The 17,772-nt window shown below is 23.6% G+C and overlaps 1 protein-coding gene across 1 annotated transcript; it reads left to right on the top strand.

Annotated features, from left to right (window-relative positions):
* The first annotated feature begins 8,914 nt into the window (after nucleotides 1–8,914).
* On the top strand, nucleotides 8,915–13,673 carry LOC135926671 (uncharacterized). Its single transcript, XM_065462599.1, has 6 exons — nucleotides 8,915–9,075; nucleotides 9,585–9,791; nucleotides 10,364–10,476; nucleotides 10,524–10,699; nucleotides 12,394–12,447; nucleotides 13,605–13,673. Exons 1-6 carry the CDS (start codon nucleotides 8,915–8,917, stop codon nucleotides 13,671–13,673), a joined length of 780 nt encoding a protein of 259 aa, XP_065318671.1.
* Nucleotides 13,674–17,772: the final 4,099 nt, after the last annotated feature.

Below are 17,772 nucleotides of genomic sequence, written 5' to 3'. Positions count from 1 at the left end.
GTAAAAATTAATTACTTTTTAAAATAATGACGATAATTCAAAATTTTTAGAAAAAAACCATTTTAATTTTAAAAAAGCGAAAACCCAAAATTATTTTTATAAAAATTTAATATAGCCAAAAGACTCAATTAGTGGACCTAAAGATCTCCAATAAAATTTATTGGGAAAAAATTTATCTAATAGTGCTTCCCCCCTCCTCATCAAATATTATCATTTTTATATTTAAATCAATTTTCCTGTTGTCGAGGTCTTCAATCGATTTCTGTTTTTCATATGAATATTAACCCAAATCGACCAATTTATTTCTGAAGAAGTACTAGGAATTGTTGGTGAAATGCCATTTTTTTTATTTGCCAAGGTGAACAAAACCCAACGCTGGGGCCAAAATCTGATAGTTTCCTATGGAAGTCAGTGCTTATAACATATTTTGCTATTAATTATGCAGCTTTTACTTCTAAAAATTTATTATATCACAAAATATTTATCATAATCACCTTATAAAATGCCTAATTCTTTATATTACATGTTTTAAATTTACTATTAATAAGATATTTTCCTTAATATTGAAGCTCCAAAATAAGCAACATTACATCACATGTATTTATCGTTTTTTCGTTTTCCAAACATATTTTTTTTTCTTTAGATTTTTTTAGAGTATTTGACCATATCTGACCAGGTCTAATAATCCTATAGTCACGAGACTGAATTTTACCGGTCAATTGACTGATTTGCCACACTGGTTTTAATTCAACTATGAATTTAAAGGAAAAATATAATTCACTATAAAACAAATTTTATATAAATGCTTTAAATCATGAATATTAGTTTAATCAACACTTCATACTTATGGATAAGATTGCCTCCCCCCCCCCACACCTAAATCATGGTTCTAGGCCATATATTCGTCAATATATTATCCTCGCATTAAGCTCTTAAATCGTAATTAAAGACAAATCTATTTTTAATATAATAAATTAACTGCGTTATTCTTCAACAACACCTATATTCAGTTCAGCAATCTGAACAAGTGTTTTTTACTTCAAACATTTCCTTAGAAATTTAAATATAATAATTTATAAATTCGGAAAAAAACGGATTTTTGAATTATTGTTACTTAACCATTGGATTGTTGCAGTTAATACTTTTCCAAAAATTGAAAACATAAAAAAGTTAAAAAAAAAACAAATGGTTTTTAATATAAGGTAATAATAAGGAATAATTTTATATAAAATTAAAATTTATTCTATAAAGAAAAAATGATTTAAATTTATGTCAACTTTTTTTAAAAGTAAACAGTGTAATGGAAAGAGATAGAGAGAGAGTTAATTAGATTCAAGTGCAAAATAGCAAAGAAAAACCGAGAGACCAAATTTGGTAATCATGAAAAAAAGAACTAAGCAACCTGATACAATATTAAATTAGTACAAGATAAACGACAAATATTCTAAACAATATACTTTCAATTTTACTTTACAAACATGATACTATACATTCTTATACATGCATTTTATCTCACAAATAATGATTTTTTTTTTCAAGCGCCTAGAGGTAATCTTAATATGAAAAAAATTTATATATCCTAAAACTAAATTTCAAAAACTATTGACTAGAATTTTATCTAATTTTAAATAAAAAATACTTCAAAAAAAATGCTACCCAATGCCTCTTCGTTAGTAGAATACCGATTTACTTTAAAGCAAATTTAAAATAAAAGTTTTAAAACATATATATTCGTTTAAATAGTTTTTTTTTATACTAATGGATAACTTTGCCGGATAGAAATTATGTTTTAAACAATTTATTCGTCAATATATTATCCCCGATTTTGATTCTTAGAAGGCAAATCGGATTTTCTAGAGACAAATATTGGTATAATTTATTACTGTATTTGTTCTTCAGCAATATATACATTCTACTCAGCAATTTGACTATAATATTCTCTTCGCTTCTCTTGGGGGCCTATTATTTAACTTATTTCCCTACATTAAAATCTCGAATGTCGATTTCCTTGTTCATCCAATTATACCATTTTCAATATAAGTTCCAATTATATTTAAGTATAATTATTAATCATTGCTTACAACCACAACCGGATAGCTAACTCTTCTTTATTTACTTATTAAAAAATTTCCCTATCTTAATAAAAGAATTGGGTAAACCATCTTTGTTAAAACAGATGATTCCTGGAAAGATTTTCATCCAAGTCAAAAAATTATCTTTTCTCTTTCTTTCGCGATAATCTCTTTCTCATTCATATAGAAAAATTTGTACTTATTTTACTATCTATTTATATACAATTAATTCGTTTTTTATTTCTAAATTTACAGTTGATTATTCTTAATCTATAAAGCATTTTAGACTCATTTTGTTATTTCAAATTATATTATAACTCTATAATTTATTTTTTTCCTCCTTAAAGTTCTAAGTTATAATTTTTTAAATAAATAATTCTTAGATAATCAATTTTATTTTTCTAATACATTTCAGGAAATTATCATCCTAAGCAAAGTGATTCATTATTTCGCTTTGTTTTGCAATATTATATCATTAAGAGCTTTATAAAAACTGTTAAAAAATAAATTTTTTCCTAGCTTAATTCGTAACTTCTTAAATAAAATTATAGTGGTACATTATTGATTTTATTTGTTCTTTATGGTATAGGGGAGACCAGGGTTTTTAGCATTCATAAAAAATTTAGATGCTATAAAAAATATATAAAGCAAATTTCCCAAAATATCTAAGAGTTTTATTTTTCCTACATATTACGGTAGAAATTAATATTTAAGAAAAAAAACCTTTAGTTTTTTATTAATATATAATTTAAAAAATGAAAGTTTAAGAAAAATGAAAATAACTCAGGGTACCTTTTGGTCATTTGCGATGCGTGTTATAGTTCAGGTTTGTAACATCTAACATTAATGATTAGATTCTTTCAGTGCTTAAAAATGATTAACATGCCATTTCAAAATTTCAAAAATTCCTTTTAAATAAAATAGGGTTCAATTTACACTTTGTTTTGCACTATAGATGGGGTACCTTAGGGGTAAGAGGCCATTAGTTAAACTTTCTCTCTCGAAAGTACCTGAATGAATTGTTATATTTTGTCATGCAATCCACTCATAACAATGCTTTTTTCCATCGCACTCGTGCCTATTCAAAATTAACCAAAATATAATGCATCTCCCATCGTATTCCCTGAAACTTAACCACTTGAAATCTTTTTGATGTTTTAAAGAATATATATCGGTCCATTTATTATAAATTACAGGTAATTAAAGCAATTAAGCGCCTTAAATTAACTTAAGATTTTACAGCCTTCTTTTCACATAACCATCCAATATATCGAAGAGTGAATCAAATCTGTTCTTTAAATGACTAAATTTAAATTGCAAATAGAAAAATAAAGGTATTTTTTTTATATAAAATGAATATACATTTAAATAAAGATTTCGCGGAGTAATTTTAGAAAGCTACATATAAAAATAACAAGGAAACTTTAATTTTAAAAATAAATGTTAATAAGTAATTTATTAGAATCATACCTAAAGTTTTATATTTTTTAAAAAAACCATTGAAGTGACGTATTGAAATATATTTATGGCATAAATTTCAAATATCTAAGTTTAGTAGTTTCAAAACCTGGCCTAGGATAACACAATCACTGGTCTCCCCTACTCAGTCTTATTGGCTCTACAATATCTAATGAATATATATAATAAAAAATTCCCCTTATTACAATTACGATGTAGTCGAATATTTTATTTCAAATATTATTTTACATAGGAACCTCCTTGAGTGAGTATTAATTTTTTCTTATATATATCCTATTTCATTTTTAGTGTTGTTAAAGTCCCGATTTGGCTCGATTTTTAAAAACGACCTGATTAAAATATTTTTCAAAATAATATTGAGTAAGTCTCGAGATTTGCCATGTAGAGGTCCAAACCTTGTTTGCCATCTATGAGTAATACCTCCAACCTTACATAATATTATTTTGGCTAAAATTTTAATAGGGCCATTTTTATAGATACCGAAATTGGGCTTTTTGACCATAGTGCTAAAGACCAATATGATATTAAATTTTTTTGCTAGTAATATTTTAATTGCTAATATCTTTAATTACTAAATATCAATATGATTGTGTTTAATAAAACCAAATTCAAATTTTATTTATTTTTTAAAAAAAATGGATTTTCAAGCGATGCAATAATAGGATTACTTTATATAGGTCGTATTGGGAATTGGGATATGGAATTCCTTGGAGATTTGATCTCACAATTTTAAATATTGAGGGCGATTTTTTAATTTGATTTCACAGATTGGTTAAAAATTAATTCCAGCATCTTTAGAGTCCCAGGCTGTAATTTCAGAAAATTTTGTCCCGAACTTCAGAACTACTTTTTAATTTACACTCATTTTTTTTATATAAATGAAAAATAAATTTTACAACAAAATTGTCTGATATTCATAGCAAATGCTGTAATAATACATTTGCAATCTAATCTATTCTTCCGTTAAAATCTACAAAAAATTACAAAATTGAGATATTTCAATACTATGAAATCCATATCCTAATACGACATATTATAATTCAAAATATTTATTTTATTATTTCCTAAGACTACGTCTATTGGCATACCATTTTAATTATATTTTAAATTAAAAATTATCATTTTAAAAATTTAATATTATAGGGAAAAAGTGTTTTAGTAATTTAAAAAAAATATATATAATATATATAATTTTAATTGATTATATTTTGACCACTAAATATAGATAATTAGAGATTTCCATGGAAGCTGTTTTATCAAATTTATGAATTGTGAAATCTTTATTTTATGTAAAATAAGACTAAATTTAGGTCAGTATAAGCGTAGCATTCATATCGCAATTAGAGAGTTTAACTTTCTTAAAATATTTTTATATCCAAAACAGATCTCGATTATTTTTCTAACTCGTTATTTGAAAGTCTTTGATAAAAGGAACAATTACAAAATCATTAAATTTTCAAAACTTTGCTGGAGTAGGATTCTTTTATAAAATTATATAGGTCTAGTTAGATATTGAGTTGTTTGATAGAGATTATTCCCAACAGTGTCTAAATGACAAAAAATTTGATAAATTGTTGACCTTCCAGGCCCATATTCAATTGTAAATTTGATGGATGTTATTTTGAAAAATATTTCAAAATATTTTCCACATTAATTGAGCCACTAGTTATAACCTCCATCAAGATGATTTCAAGCATCATAATATAGGATAGAAATTACAATAAACATTGATTGGTTATAATCAAGAATCCGTAAACCTTATATAGAAAGGTTCAGGTTCGATTAAGGGCTTAGAAAATTATAAAGATTTTTTTAGGTTAAATATTTATCTATATTATAAATTTATTATTATTCGATTTACATTATAAATTTATTATTTAAAAATATTAGATTAGACTAAAAATTTGAAAAAAAATATCATTATAATATTAATTTTAAAAAAAGAGAAAAGTAAATTGAAAGTTATCAAATATTATTGTCTGAGTTTTAATTTTCATATATAAAACAAAAGGTTCGGTTAGTTCAGCGTATAAAGGTTTTATTAAAATTAAGATTCAAACAATTAGAAAAGTTTCTTTCCTATATATCGGTTCGAATCTCTCTACCCAGTTATAATCATTAAAAATTAGTCTCACGTATAAATCATTTTATGTGTTCAGTCTACCTCTCTTGGATGCCTATTCCCTATCAAATTTTGCACAATAACTTCTACCACTCTGTACATCCTGATTTTTACTAGAGATCTGCAAGGCCTATTATTTTTTAATTAAATTTGGTTCAGATTGTGTCGGGTCTATTTTTTACAAAAAAATTCAGGCCAGACTTAAATTTTTAAATATTATACCATATCAATTTTGTAAATAATTTTGACAAATTTTAAAATTTTTGCAGGAAGCAAGGGGCCAATATTATCTATTATAATATTATTTTTGCAATTAAAAATTAATGAAAAGTTTCCATATTAAAATAAATTCAGGCTGGAAGGACAAATAATCTTTATTTTAATTTCAAGTCGAGCTTTTTCTGATAAATTAATAAAAAAATAATGTTCGGGATAGGGCAGAGACGGACAAATTTTTTACAAAATATTTCAAGCATGACGGGGCTTAAAAATTTTGGCCCTATTTTTATTTTATTCTATTATTAAACGTAAAATTATCCATATTCGTACTACTATTTTATAATAGTCTTTATGGAGAGAGATGATTTTTGCAAATATCTAATGGAAAGTATAATATTTTTAATTTTATATAAGAAAAAATGTTATTTTTAAATTATTTATTGAACATGATTAGAAATGACTTTTTATTATAAAAAAAATCTAGTTTTATTTCTTTATAATATTTAAATATAAGGAGTCTTTAAAATATTTTATATTCATATAGATTATAATACCGGAGAGAAACGTAAGTTTTTTTTATGTTATTTCGAACTATGAGTTGTGTCATAACTTGAAAATTGTTCTTAATTAACTATGATACTCGTTTATATTTATATTTAGTTCTTGATGGATGACCTTACTAAAACAACTTCTTTGAATCTATTTTTTGAAATAAAGAATAATTATTTAGAATTTCTGCAATAATTATAAATCACTTATATAATTTAGTTTTTTTATTAGATAAGTCATATAATGAGAAATATGTTAAACCGGGGCTAGTGTTAGCCCTGGGTGTGTAATTTTTTATCATTTTCATTTATTTTCTTTATTAAGGCATTTATAAATATAAAATTTGATAAATCTCCGATTAGAATTGTTTTATTAATGTTTTACCAACTTCAAAGTTTTCCAAACAGGCTCACGCTGGATCTTTATATTTTTCGACCTCGTATGTTTTATTTTTATCTTAAGGAAATAAATTTTCAGCATATTTAGAAAAATATACCATGTAAAATTCAAACATGCCTTAAATTTTTGAATCTTAAAATTTATATAAAAAATCTATATAGTATATTATTTATTTATAAAATATAGTAATTGATATAAAACTACTTTCTTTAATACGATATATTATATATGATCAAAATTGACAAGCTTTTTTCATATATAAAAAGTCTTAATTTTATTATATAATATATCATAATAATTATTCATAGTGATATAAATATAAATATAAGCTCTCGCATTCCCCGCTATATTTCCTACAAAATCTATGAAAAAACTAGTATAAATTATATTGAGTTTAACAAAACTTTTATAACAAGGTTTTCAGCACATGTTGGAATAGTTATAATAAAAATATTTGTGTTTATAAAAACTTCCAGTTTTTTATCAAAAATCAATTAGATAATTGAACATCTTTAATTAATAAATAAAATTAGATATATTTTCATATTAAGAATCCTCATTAAATTAGAAAAAGAAATATTTAAAAAAAAAAAAATTTTTTTTAATTTTTTTTTTCTAAAACTTTACAAAAATATTTTTAAGAATAAATTTTTTATAACTATAATATTATATCAAATTTGATTGTGATTACGAAATATATAAATTTATATATTTTTTTAGAAATTTTACAAAAAAATTTTTAATTAATAAAAAAATAAATTTTTCTAAGTAAATATTATAAATCGATATAACATATAATTAAATTGCAAATTTAATGAGAATTCAAGATATTTATTAATTAAGGATGCACAAATGTCTAATTGCAATCTTTTCTCAGAAATGGAAGTATCAACAATATTTTTATTTACATTTTCATAAATGCTTTAATTTTAGTTATATTTCCTTTATTTTTTTTTTATTTAATTGATTTTGTCCAAAACATTTAGTATTCATTCTAAATTTTGGAGCGTTGAAAAATAATTAACACATTGACTGAAAAAACATATTAAAGCTAACATATATACATATTATTATATAAAATCAATATACATATATTAATTCAATTTATTATTTTATTTAGAATATTATGGTAACTTTTTTGAACTTAATTAAAATTATTTTATTTGGTAATAAAGTTTCAATAATTTTGTTAAGTAATCAATATAAAAATTTCCTAAATTTCAAATAAAAAGAAGTTATTTTATAAAATTTTATACCTATATTATATTGTCTTTTTAAAAAAATTCATAATCCATGTATTCAAGAATTTTTTGGTTGGATTCAATTTAGTTTTCAATCAAAACAAAATTTTTTAATAATCTTTATTCACTTTAAGATTCTCATCAATCTTACAGACTTTTGTAATACAATACCTTTTAAACTTTCTTAGGATCCAAACACTTAGCTCAGAGAGATATTAGATCATTTCTACTTTACCAAGTAAGAAATTTCGAACTCAACTATTTCTTAATAATAGTAATTCTGTTGTCCTCACATAGTTCAGATCCCTATTGGTGAGAAATAATACAAGTCTCTTTTTTAAGTTTTTTAGGGGTATTGGGTCTATTTTGGTATTATTTTAATAACTTTATGCCCATAGAAAATTTAAAACATCCTAAAGGTGCATATTTTTAATTCAGCTGTGATTTTCTGTGTAGCAGATTTGACTATTAAATCAAAAATGTCCTTTTAAAATCACAATCTACGATTAAACTTTATAAATATAGGTCATGTTGCCCAGAGTTGTTAAAGTAGCGCGCTACTTAGGGCGCTATCTATTTTGGTAGCTATAGCTAATAGCCGCTACTTTTTTTTAAATTATTTAATTTTTTTAGCGCGCTACTTTTTTTTAAAGTAGCTAAGTAGCGCGCTACTTCGCTACTTTTAAAAAATATAATGAATGTAAATATAAACATGAAAATTTAAATATAATATCATAATTAATTATAATTTTTATAATTTATTATTTAATTTTGAAATTTAAATATATTTTCAATTTTTAATTTATATTTTCAATCTGTGTTAATAATCTAAAATGGCATCGCCCATGGATATCCAAATCCTTGAAAGTGATTCGGACATGGAAGATTCAATGGAAGAAAATGTACTTAATAACTCTAATAATGATTTCCCATTCCCTAGATTTGAAAAATTTTTTAAAATAAATATTAAAACAAAATCTGGATTCAAATTCCTGTGCTTAAAATGTAAAAAAAAATATATCATCAAATCAATTGAGTAGCTATAACCTGAAGAAACACCTAAAGGTAAATTGTTATTTTTACATTATAATATTATTTATTTTATTAGACTGTTCACGCCAATTGCTATAAGGAAATAGAGAAACATATAAAAAATTTTGGTATAGGAGAATCTTCATTCAAAAAGACAAATACTATCCAAACCAAATTAACTGATAATAAACATGCCAATATTTCACAAAAATTGGCTGAGTAATTGTTGATTTTATTATTGACACAGTTCAGCCATTGTCCTTGGTTGATAATCCATCATTTACTATGATGACAACAGTTTTATGTCGCCAGACACTTATGAATAAAATAGCTTACAAAAGTGATGAAAGATGCTCTAATAGTAGAGTTATCAGATATATCTTATGTATGTACCACGGCAGATATTTGGACACATAACAGAAGGTAAAAACTTATTTATATTTATAAATTGATATGATTAAATATTTTTAGAACTTATTTGGGAATCACAGGCCATTGGTTAGACCCTAGGACTTTAAAAAGAAGATCTGTAGCCTTAGCCCTTAAAAGGATTATAGGATGCCAGACATATGACGTACTTGCAAATAAAATTATTGACATCCACAAGTCTTTTAGGATTCATAATAAAGTTTGCAAGATGGTTACTGATAATGGGTCTAACTACCTGAAGGCATTTAGGTTATATCACAAATTTATTTATAATATTTATTTTAAGTTATGATTTTTTGGGCAGTAAATTAATCAGAATGGAATGGTTATTATTTAATCTATAAAATATTTAGTATTTTAATATTTCACATTATTTATAGAATTTTTATTAACTAAATACACACATATTTAAGTAATATTATGATTATCATAATTTATATCAAATTATAAATAAAATTAGTGAAATTAACTAATAAAATATAAAACAGAGGTGGATTATTTCATTAATTTTTATTGTACAGTGTCATTGAGCTAATCTAACATTTAATAAGATATGGTTATTGAATATTTCATGGATGATTAGATTTTTACTATATTTATTTCTTATTGATTAATTGCCATCAATTTATATACAGTACAGGGAATTCATTCAATGTATTCATTTGATAAAATATTTTTGCTTAGTTACATTATAATTCTTGAGGTTCAAAATTTAGAATACTAAGAAATGATTTTTCCACACCATTTTTGATAAATATTACTAGACATTTCTATTAAAACTGGATGAATAATTTAATTTGTCCTATTTAATATGAATATAGAATATTTGGTGAGGATAATGCTGAAGATGAGATACAGAATGATAGTCAACATGCATTGGAAGAGGAGGAAATAGGTGTTGATGCCAATGATATTAATGAGATCTTAGAAGAAGGTTTAAATTATTTTATAATACATGTTAATTTAATCAATATTCTATAGGATCTTCAACTAACTCCACAATGTTACCCAGCCATCAGAGATGCTCCTGTCATAATTTAAATTTGATAGCAACAGTAGATGCTGAAGGAGCTTTAAATGATGAAGATTTTAAAAGGGTGTCAAGATCGACATTTTATGTCAAACTTTATGGAATAAGCAGAACAAATCTCCTAAAAGTTCTAACATGTTTAAAAAAAAATTAGGGAGGTATTTATTAACCCCTAATCGTACAAGATGGAATTCTGTATACCAAGCAATAAAACTAATCGCTTTTTTTCTGGAGGAAAGAAGATTAGAGATTAATTATCTCTGTGATCTTGTTAAAATTGAATATATTAACGATGAAGAGCATACTTTTATAAAAGAGTATACAGAAGTAATTCTAATTAATAATGATTCATTTCCATATCAAATATTTATTTATATTGCTTATTTTTTTATAATCTAAACTAACTATATTTTTATATTTATAAATGTTGATTTTTATATATTATTTATTATACATTTACATTATAAGCAAAAAAAAATAAAAAAAAATTGTTTCATTTGTTTCTAAATTTTTTTTTATAAAAAGTAGCTTAAAAGTATCTAATAGCGCGCTACTTTTTTTGACAAATAGCGAAAGCGGTAGCGCGCTACTTTTAAAAATAGCGTTTAACAACTCTGATGTTGCCAACCCATTGCAACCACATTTCTTTATATGACTTTATCGTTGCTACCTTATATTTACCAGTGATTTTTGACTTCTAAATTAAAATATAATAATTCAACCACGATCCCTATTTAACTTAGCTATATGATCTTGTTCTTCGCCTCTCTTAATTATAACTATATTCTTTAATTTCTATAAGAAATCAAGAACTAGGGGTTTTCATGAGAAAGACGAATTAATTTTTCAGTAGCTTTGGATAAGATTCATTGTCGTAATTCTTTATTACCTAATATTAATTTTGATTTCTATTTTAACTAATATCCGAAATGAATCATACATTAGACTATTTTTCAAGCTTTAAGCCTAAAAAATTGGCCAAAGCATATAATACAAGGCAGAATTCTTACATATAAAATTGCTTCTTTACCTTCCTCCCTTTCCTTTCTTTATTTTCTCTTTATTCTCCATACCCTCTTCCCACTATTTTAATTTTTTTTATACAACTTAATTTCATTCTTTATTTAAATATTTAGCAATTTTATTTTCATATTACATTCATTCAATTATTTGTAAAACGCCATAAGTTTTAATTTATTTAATATTTACAGAGAATCAATTATTTTCAATAATAGTATATAAACTTTAATGTATTAAATGTTTTTCAGGAGATGGATTCTTTGAAACACCTCTAAGTGAATATTATAGCGATTTAATAATATAATATATAAAATACTTTACTACTAATAATTTAGGAAAATACCTGTTAAAATGTCATTTAAATTATATTATTATACGTTCGTAAAAAAATAATACAAAACATCCCTTATTTGCCTCATTCTGATAATTTAAATTACCAAATAAATTTTGTATATATTGGCCTATTTTATTTTTAATTTTAAAGAATAGCATAAAATTATAAAAGTATATATGATCCTTACACTCTTTCCTTTCATTAGAATTCATGCGATTATTTTTGAAACGTCAAAAGTTTTAAATTTATTTAATTTTTTTTACAGAGAACAAAGATGATAAATAATAATATATCATTTTATGTATCTAATGTATTTCAGGTAGAATTTCAAGTAATTTATAAGATATTTTATTATTAATAATTGAGGAATACTTGTTAAAACTTTATTTAAATTGTATATGTATCTATCGGAGCAATTACCATGATATTCATAGTTAATTTAAGATTCCATATTTTTTTTCTCTTAGAAAAACGACGTATTCAGATACCTCACGCTAGGATTTAGAATATCTCAGTTTCAAGTAAGTTTTCACAGAAATTGATATCAGCCATATAAATTTTAGACAATTCCTACATTAATTTTTCTGTATTTTTTTTTATATAAAAATCCCTTTATTTATAAAATTAATGTAAAAATAAGAGTATGTAGTTCAAAAGTTCACTACCCAATTATCTAAAAATTTACAGGGTAAATATACTCTATACCATCTGAAATACAACTTCTGTAGAAAATTAGATTTTTAAAACCTTCCTCCTAAAATGAAAATTGAGAGAGTCTGAATCCTCGCGTGAATATACCTGATGCCATTGAGAATATTATTTACTTTCTTAAATATCCAAGAATTATATTCATTCATCATAAATATTATAACAAAACACATTTTTTTTGTACTATTTCATTTATTTAACTTTTTCAAGTTACCTGGCCATCCGATGTCATTTATATCGACAGTAAAATACATAAAAGCTACTAATTTTATATACACGAACCTCTTAAAAATCAATGCTAACCTTCCCAAATCACATGTCATAATCCATTAAAATAAAATTAATCTTATCAAATAATTCAATTTAACAAGATAAGGTAATGATAGATTCTTAAATATATTTTTAATAGTGTTGTTTTAGGTATAGATTTTGAAAAAAAAACAACTGTAATGGGTTATTTTTGAAAAGCGACAAAACTTAACTAGTTACTTCAAATTAATTATTAAAATAAATATAAAATATTCATTGATTTTCGAAATTTTAAAGTTGCTGTTTATTAAATTTAATGTCTCACTTACAAAAAGCACTCCCATATAACATTTGTTTAGTCTAGGGAAGCTTATTTTGAATAAATATTTAGCACATCTTACATAAATTTTTAAAAAATGAATATTGTTTAAAGTCAGATAAAAATTTAAAAACTAAAAATTTTATGAAAAATAATATATTGTATTATTTTTAAATTTTTTCGCTATAATCAATTATAATCTATAATTTTATATGAAAATAATTTAGAATATAAAATTAAAATAAGGGAATAACTAAAAAAAATCATATATCTTAAAATAAGTAAATCAAAAAATTAAAAAATGAGATCATTAACAATTATCTATTAAATAGTAATAATTTACATTTAGTAATTGGTTTTAATTTAAAGAATATAATTAAATTATTTACATTTATGCTAAAGACCAAAAAGATCGATATTGGAGTAAGTAGTAATAAACTTTATATGGACAATATAATGCCACGCTTATGATAATTTTTTAATAAAAACGTCTTTTTCATGGAAACTCCTAAATTTATTAATATTTATATTTTACAGGAGACGCAGAACCTCAAAAATATGACGGTGAGAATTTATATCGTACTATTTATTAAACTAAATTAATTGCAGAATATTGCTATAATACTTAAGTCTTCTTCCATTTATTATCTCATTCACCGGATTATCATTCTCCATTCATTTGAATTCCGTTATTTCTCCAGAGGTTATATCCAGGTTTTCTTTTTCCTAAGAGATGCAAAAGTTCTCACCATGCCCTTTTACACATTTTTTTTCCATGACTATTTAATAATTAACCCTTTAAAAAATGTACCACCTCTATCCATAAAATATTATTTTTGAATATAGGTGAATACTTTAATATAAAATAATTATACAAAAAATCATACCTTTAACGTTAATTCTATACTATTATATATAATTTTTAAAAAATAATTAAAAAAATATGTTGGTAAAATTTTAATGAAATGATAGTATTCTAAAATATAATAAAAAAAGATTCCGTGGAAAATTATTTTTCACCAAAAAATATTTTTATATAGTAAATAGAAAAAATTATATTATATATGTTTTAAAATAATTTGCATGTCTTTTATATTTATTTATAATATAGTTTTATAAAAAAATTTAATATTTCAAAAGAGGTATTGTTACTACCCTGAACCCTAAATTTTTTTTTAAAAAAGGGTTAGTTTACTAAAATATTAAAGGTTAAAGAGTTCTGGTTCACAGCCTTGCTTCTTCAGCTTTATAAATTTGTCATATTTATCGATCACCCTTATTTTGCCTGAAATACCATCGTCAATTTTCCGATATTCTTTCTAACATAAGGGGATTCTAATTGGTACTCCTGAACTTTATCAACCTCAAATTAAATATGTTAGCTCTTCCCTCAATTCATAATTATTATCATTAAAAAGACACTATTTCTCAAAATACTTATTTCTGCATTTTCACCATATGGCATAATAATATAATTCTTTTAAAGTTTTTACAGAGAGTTGCTCATATTGATCTGCATCGGGCCTAATTTTTAAAGCCCGGCCCGGCCCGAAATTTATTTTATAAAGTTTTGCCCGGTCCGGCCCGAATTTATTTAAATATAGGAATTAATTTTTATAATTACTCAAAATAAACGATATAGTTATTTGACGTCTACTTTCTATAAATATATCACATATTTTTATTTTACATAAAAAATTCAACATTAAATTGATAAATTTAGATATATTTTAAAAAATTTATAAGGCCCGACCCGAATTTTCTTAAAAAATGTTAGACCGGTTTTGGCCGGGTACGCAGATCTCTAACTCATACGCCTTTATATATCAAAAATTCATATAATTTAAGTTAACGGTATTTTTTTTAACCCCCTAAGTCTCTCTTAATAACTTCATCATATCCATAGATAGGGAAATGGAAGTGGGTGAGGCTCATAAGCAAATATAATTTGATATATATTATTTATTTTTATTTACCATCATATATATTTATATTATTTTTTAATTTAGAAGTAGAAAAGGGTATATTATTATTTTTATAATACTATTCTTATTTTATTAAAAGTTTATTCTGTTATACTCACAATTTTTTGATGGTTTGGTGTATTTAAGTTAAAAATATATGAAGGGATTACATAATTAAGTAATTAATAATGTTAGAGTATTGCCGCCGAAGGTGGTGAAACATTTTTAGGGTGCTATGGTTATTGAGGAAGGTTTACCTTCAACGAATATTCTGCCGTTTTAGACGCAGTAAGGTTAAACATGCAACAAAATTACTACAAAAGTTACTGCATCACTATAATAAAAATTAAATTAAAGTGCATTTAGTATAACTTTTTATGTATAGAATAAATTGTCACAATAAGTATAAATATTTAATTTAAATTACTAAATAAATCTAATCATAAAATGTATAAATATAATTTTAAAGAAACGCTTATTTAAAACTATACTTTTTCTTAATATATTCTTTTCTTTTAATTTTATTCTCAATTATTTATCGATATGTAAAAAATCCTCCCATGGTGATTAGGATTCTCATAACCATTTACTCAAGGCCATTTATAATGCGAAAATAGACCTAATTTTGCCAGAAACAAATTCCAGCATTTGTATTGTTCTAAAAATTTTAGACAATGTTTCTATATATCTTTCTGTTATTTTTTAAAATTTTATATAAAACAATCTATAAATATAAATTAAAAATATTTAAAATTTTTCTCAGTATAAATTCTTTATAATATGCAAGATAGGTACATATATATTATTTAATAGTGATCTGCACCAAGCCTAATCTTTCTCCCGACTTGCCCCAAATTTTTTTTTTACGAAAAGTCTGATATGAAAATAAAAATATAAATTATTTGTTGACCCATGTCCGAATTTTATTTAAATATAGAAAAATTTAATTATTTTTTTTTATTGTAAAAAAAAATTATTCTACAAATAAAAAAATTATTAACGCCTTGTTTCTTGCAAGAATATAAAAAATATATCAATTTTAAAATTTAATAATATCTTACTTAGCCCGAATTTTTTAAAAAAAATATTAGACCTGAACCGAAATTATCTTTAAAAAGTATCGGACCAGGCAGTGATTTACATCAATCCCTGTTGTAATTTATTTTCGATTAAAATCAGATTTTCAAATTTAAGAATCGCCTCTTTAGTATAATTTATAATTGAAAGAATAATTAATCACCGTGGGAGGATTGTGGATTATTCTTTATTACATAAAAACTAATGTAATACTATCTTATCTAAGAATAAAATAAATAATATATTTGTTATAAGTATTACTTTAATTTTAGAAAAATAATTTTAAAATCTTTCTCTCATATTTTATTACTTGACATCTGATAGAACCAATATCCGAATCTGGAGAAGAGTCGTCTACTATGAAAAAAGGTACACAAATACTTTTCTTAAAAAAATATTTTTATTCACTTCATATTATATATACAAAATAAACAATTAATCGAGTTGGAAGATTATTTTACACCTTCTCTTTATTACAATATAGACAGGAATAAATTTGAAGGTATAAAAAAAAATAGGGCTCAAATAGGATATTAAAGTTATAAAATAATTATATTTTAAAGAATTAACGAATATTTTAAATAAACCCGAATGTTATTTTATTTAGAAAATCTTGTTCATTTCAATTATATCAGTGTTTTAGACATTTTACCAAATATAGTTAAAGTTTTTTCAAACTTTTTATTAAAAGGTGTCATCAAAAAATCTTCATTCTCAGGTAAATATTTATTTATGAGTGTTGGAAGCTTAGTTTATTAATTAAATTATAATAATTTGGCTCAGAGGCCTTCAGAGTTACTTTATTTTACACGGCCCGGCCCGGATTTTTTAATATATATTTTGTAAAAATTTTTATATAGCTATTTAAAATATTAGGTTTTTATAACATATTGCCCGGCTTATTTTAAAATTTTTTTAGGCCCTGTTCGGGTATATTTAAAAAGGCTTATTCGGCCCGTGTTCACGAGTCGGGCTTAGGGCCAGGCCTGTAGATCTCTGATTTAGCTATACAAAAATTGAACTCTGCTTGTGAAATATTTAAATAAGTCATTTAATTAAATAATTTATGTGCATCATGCATATTAACACATTGCATATTTGAACATAATGTGAATAGCCAATAAACTCTCTCACTCTCATTAAAGTTATTAAATTGTTTTTTAGTTAAAAAAATTCTACCAAAAGGAGAGGAAACTGCTATTGAACATTGAAAAATTTTAATTTATATATATTATCGTTTTCAATATATTTAAATTATGGATTTAATTATTATTATATAAAACACTAATTAAAACAAATATGGTTTGTGATTATTGCATTTGCGGGATAAAATTTTAACAAATGTATGGGTTTTTTTTGTATTAGGGTTTACAACTTTAAAAGAATTTGAATAAAGACTTTGATTATAAAAAAAATCTACTAAATTTAATATAATTTAATCATTACATTTATGTTTAGATTATTATTAATAGAATGTTTATTATGAATTTTAAGGCTTATGGAAAGCTTATATCGTTTCATCACGAATT

The sequence above is a fragment of the Gordionus sp. m RMFG-2023 genome, chromosome 3 (assembly GCF_954871325.1).
Source record: "Gordionus sp. m RMFG-2023 chromosome 3, tfGorSpeb1-WG-v2, whole genome shotgun sequence".
Classification (NCBI taxonomy): domain Eukaryota; kingdom Metazoa; phylum Nematomorpha; class Gordioida; order Chordodea; family Parachordodidae; genus Gordionus; species Gordionus sp. m RMFG-2023.
The sequence above is the reverse complement of the archived record's forward strand: the minus strand, read 5'-3'. Positions and strand labels throughout refer to the sequence as shown.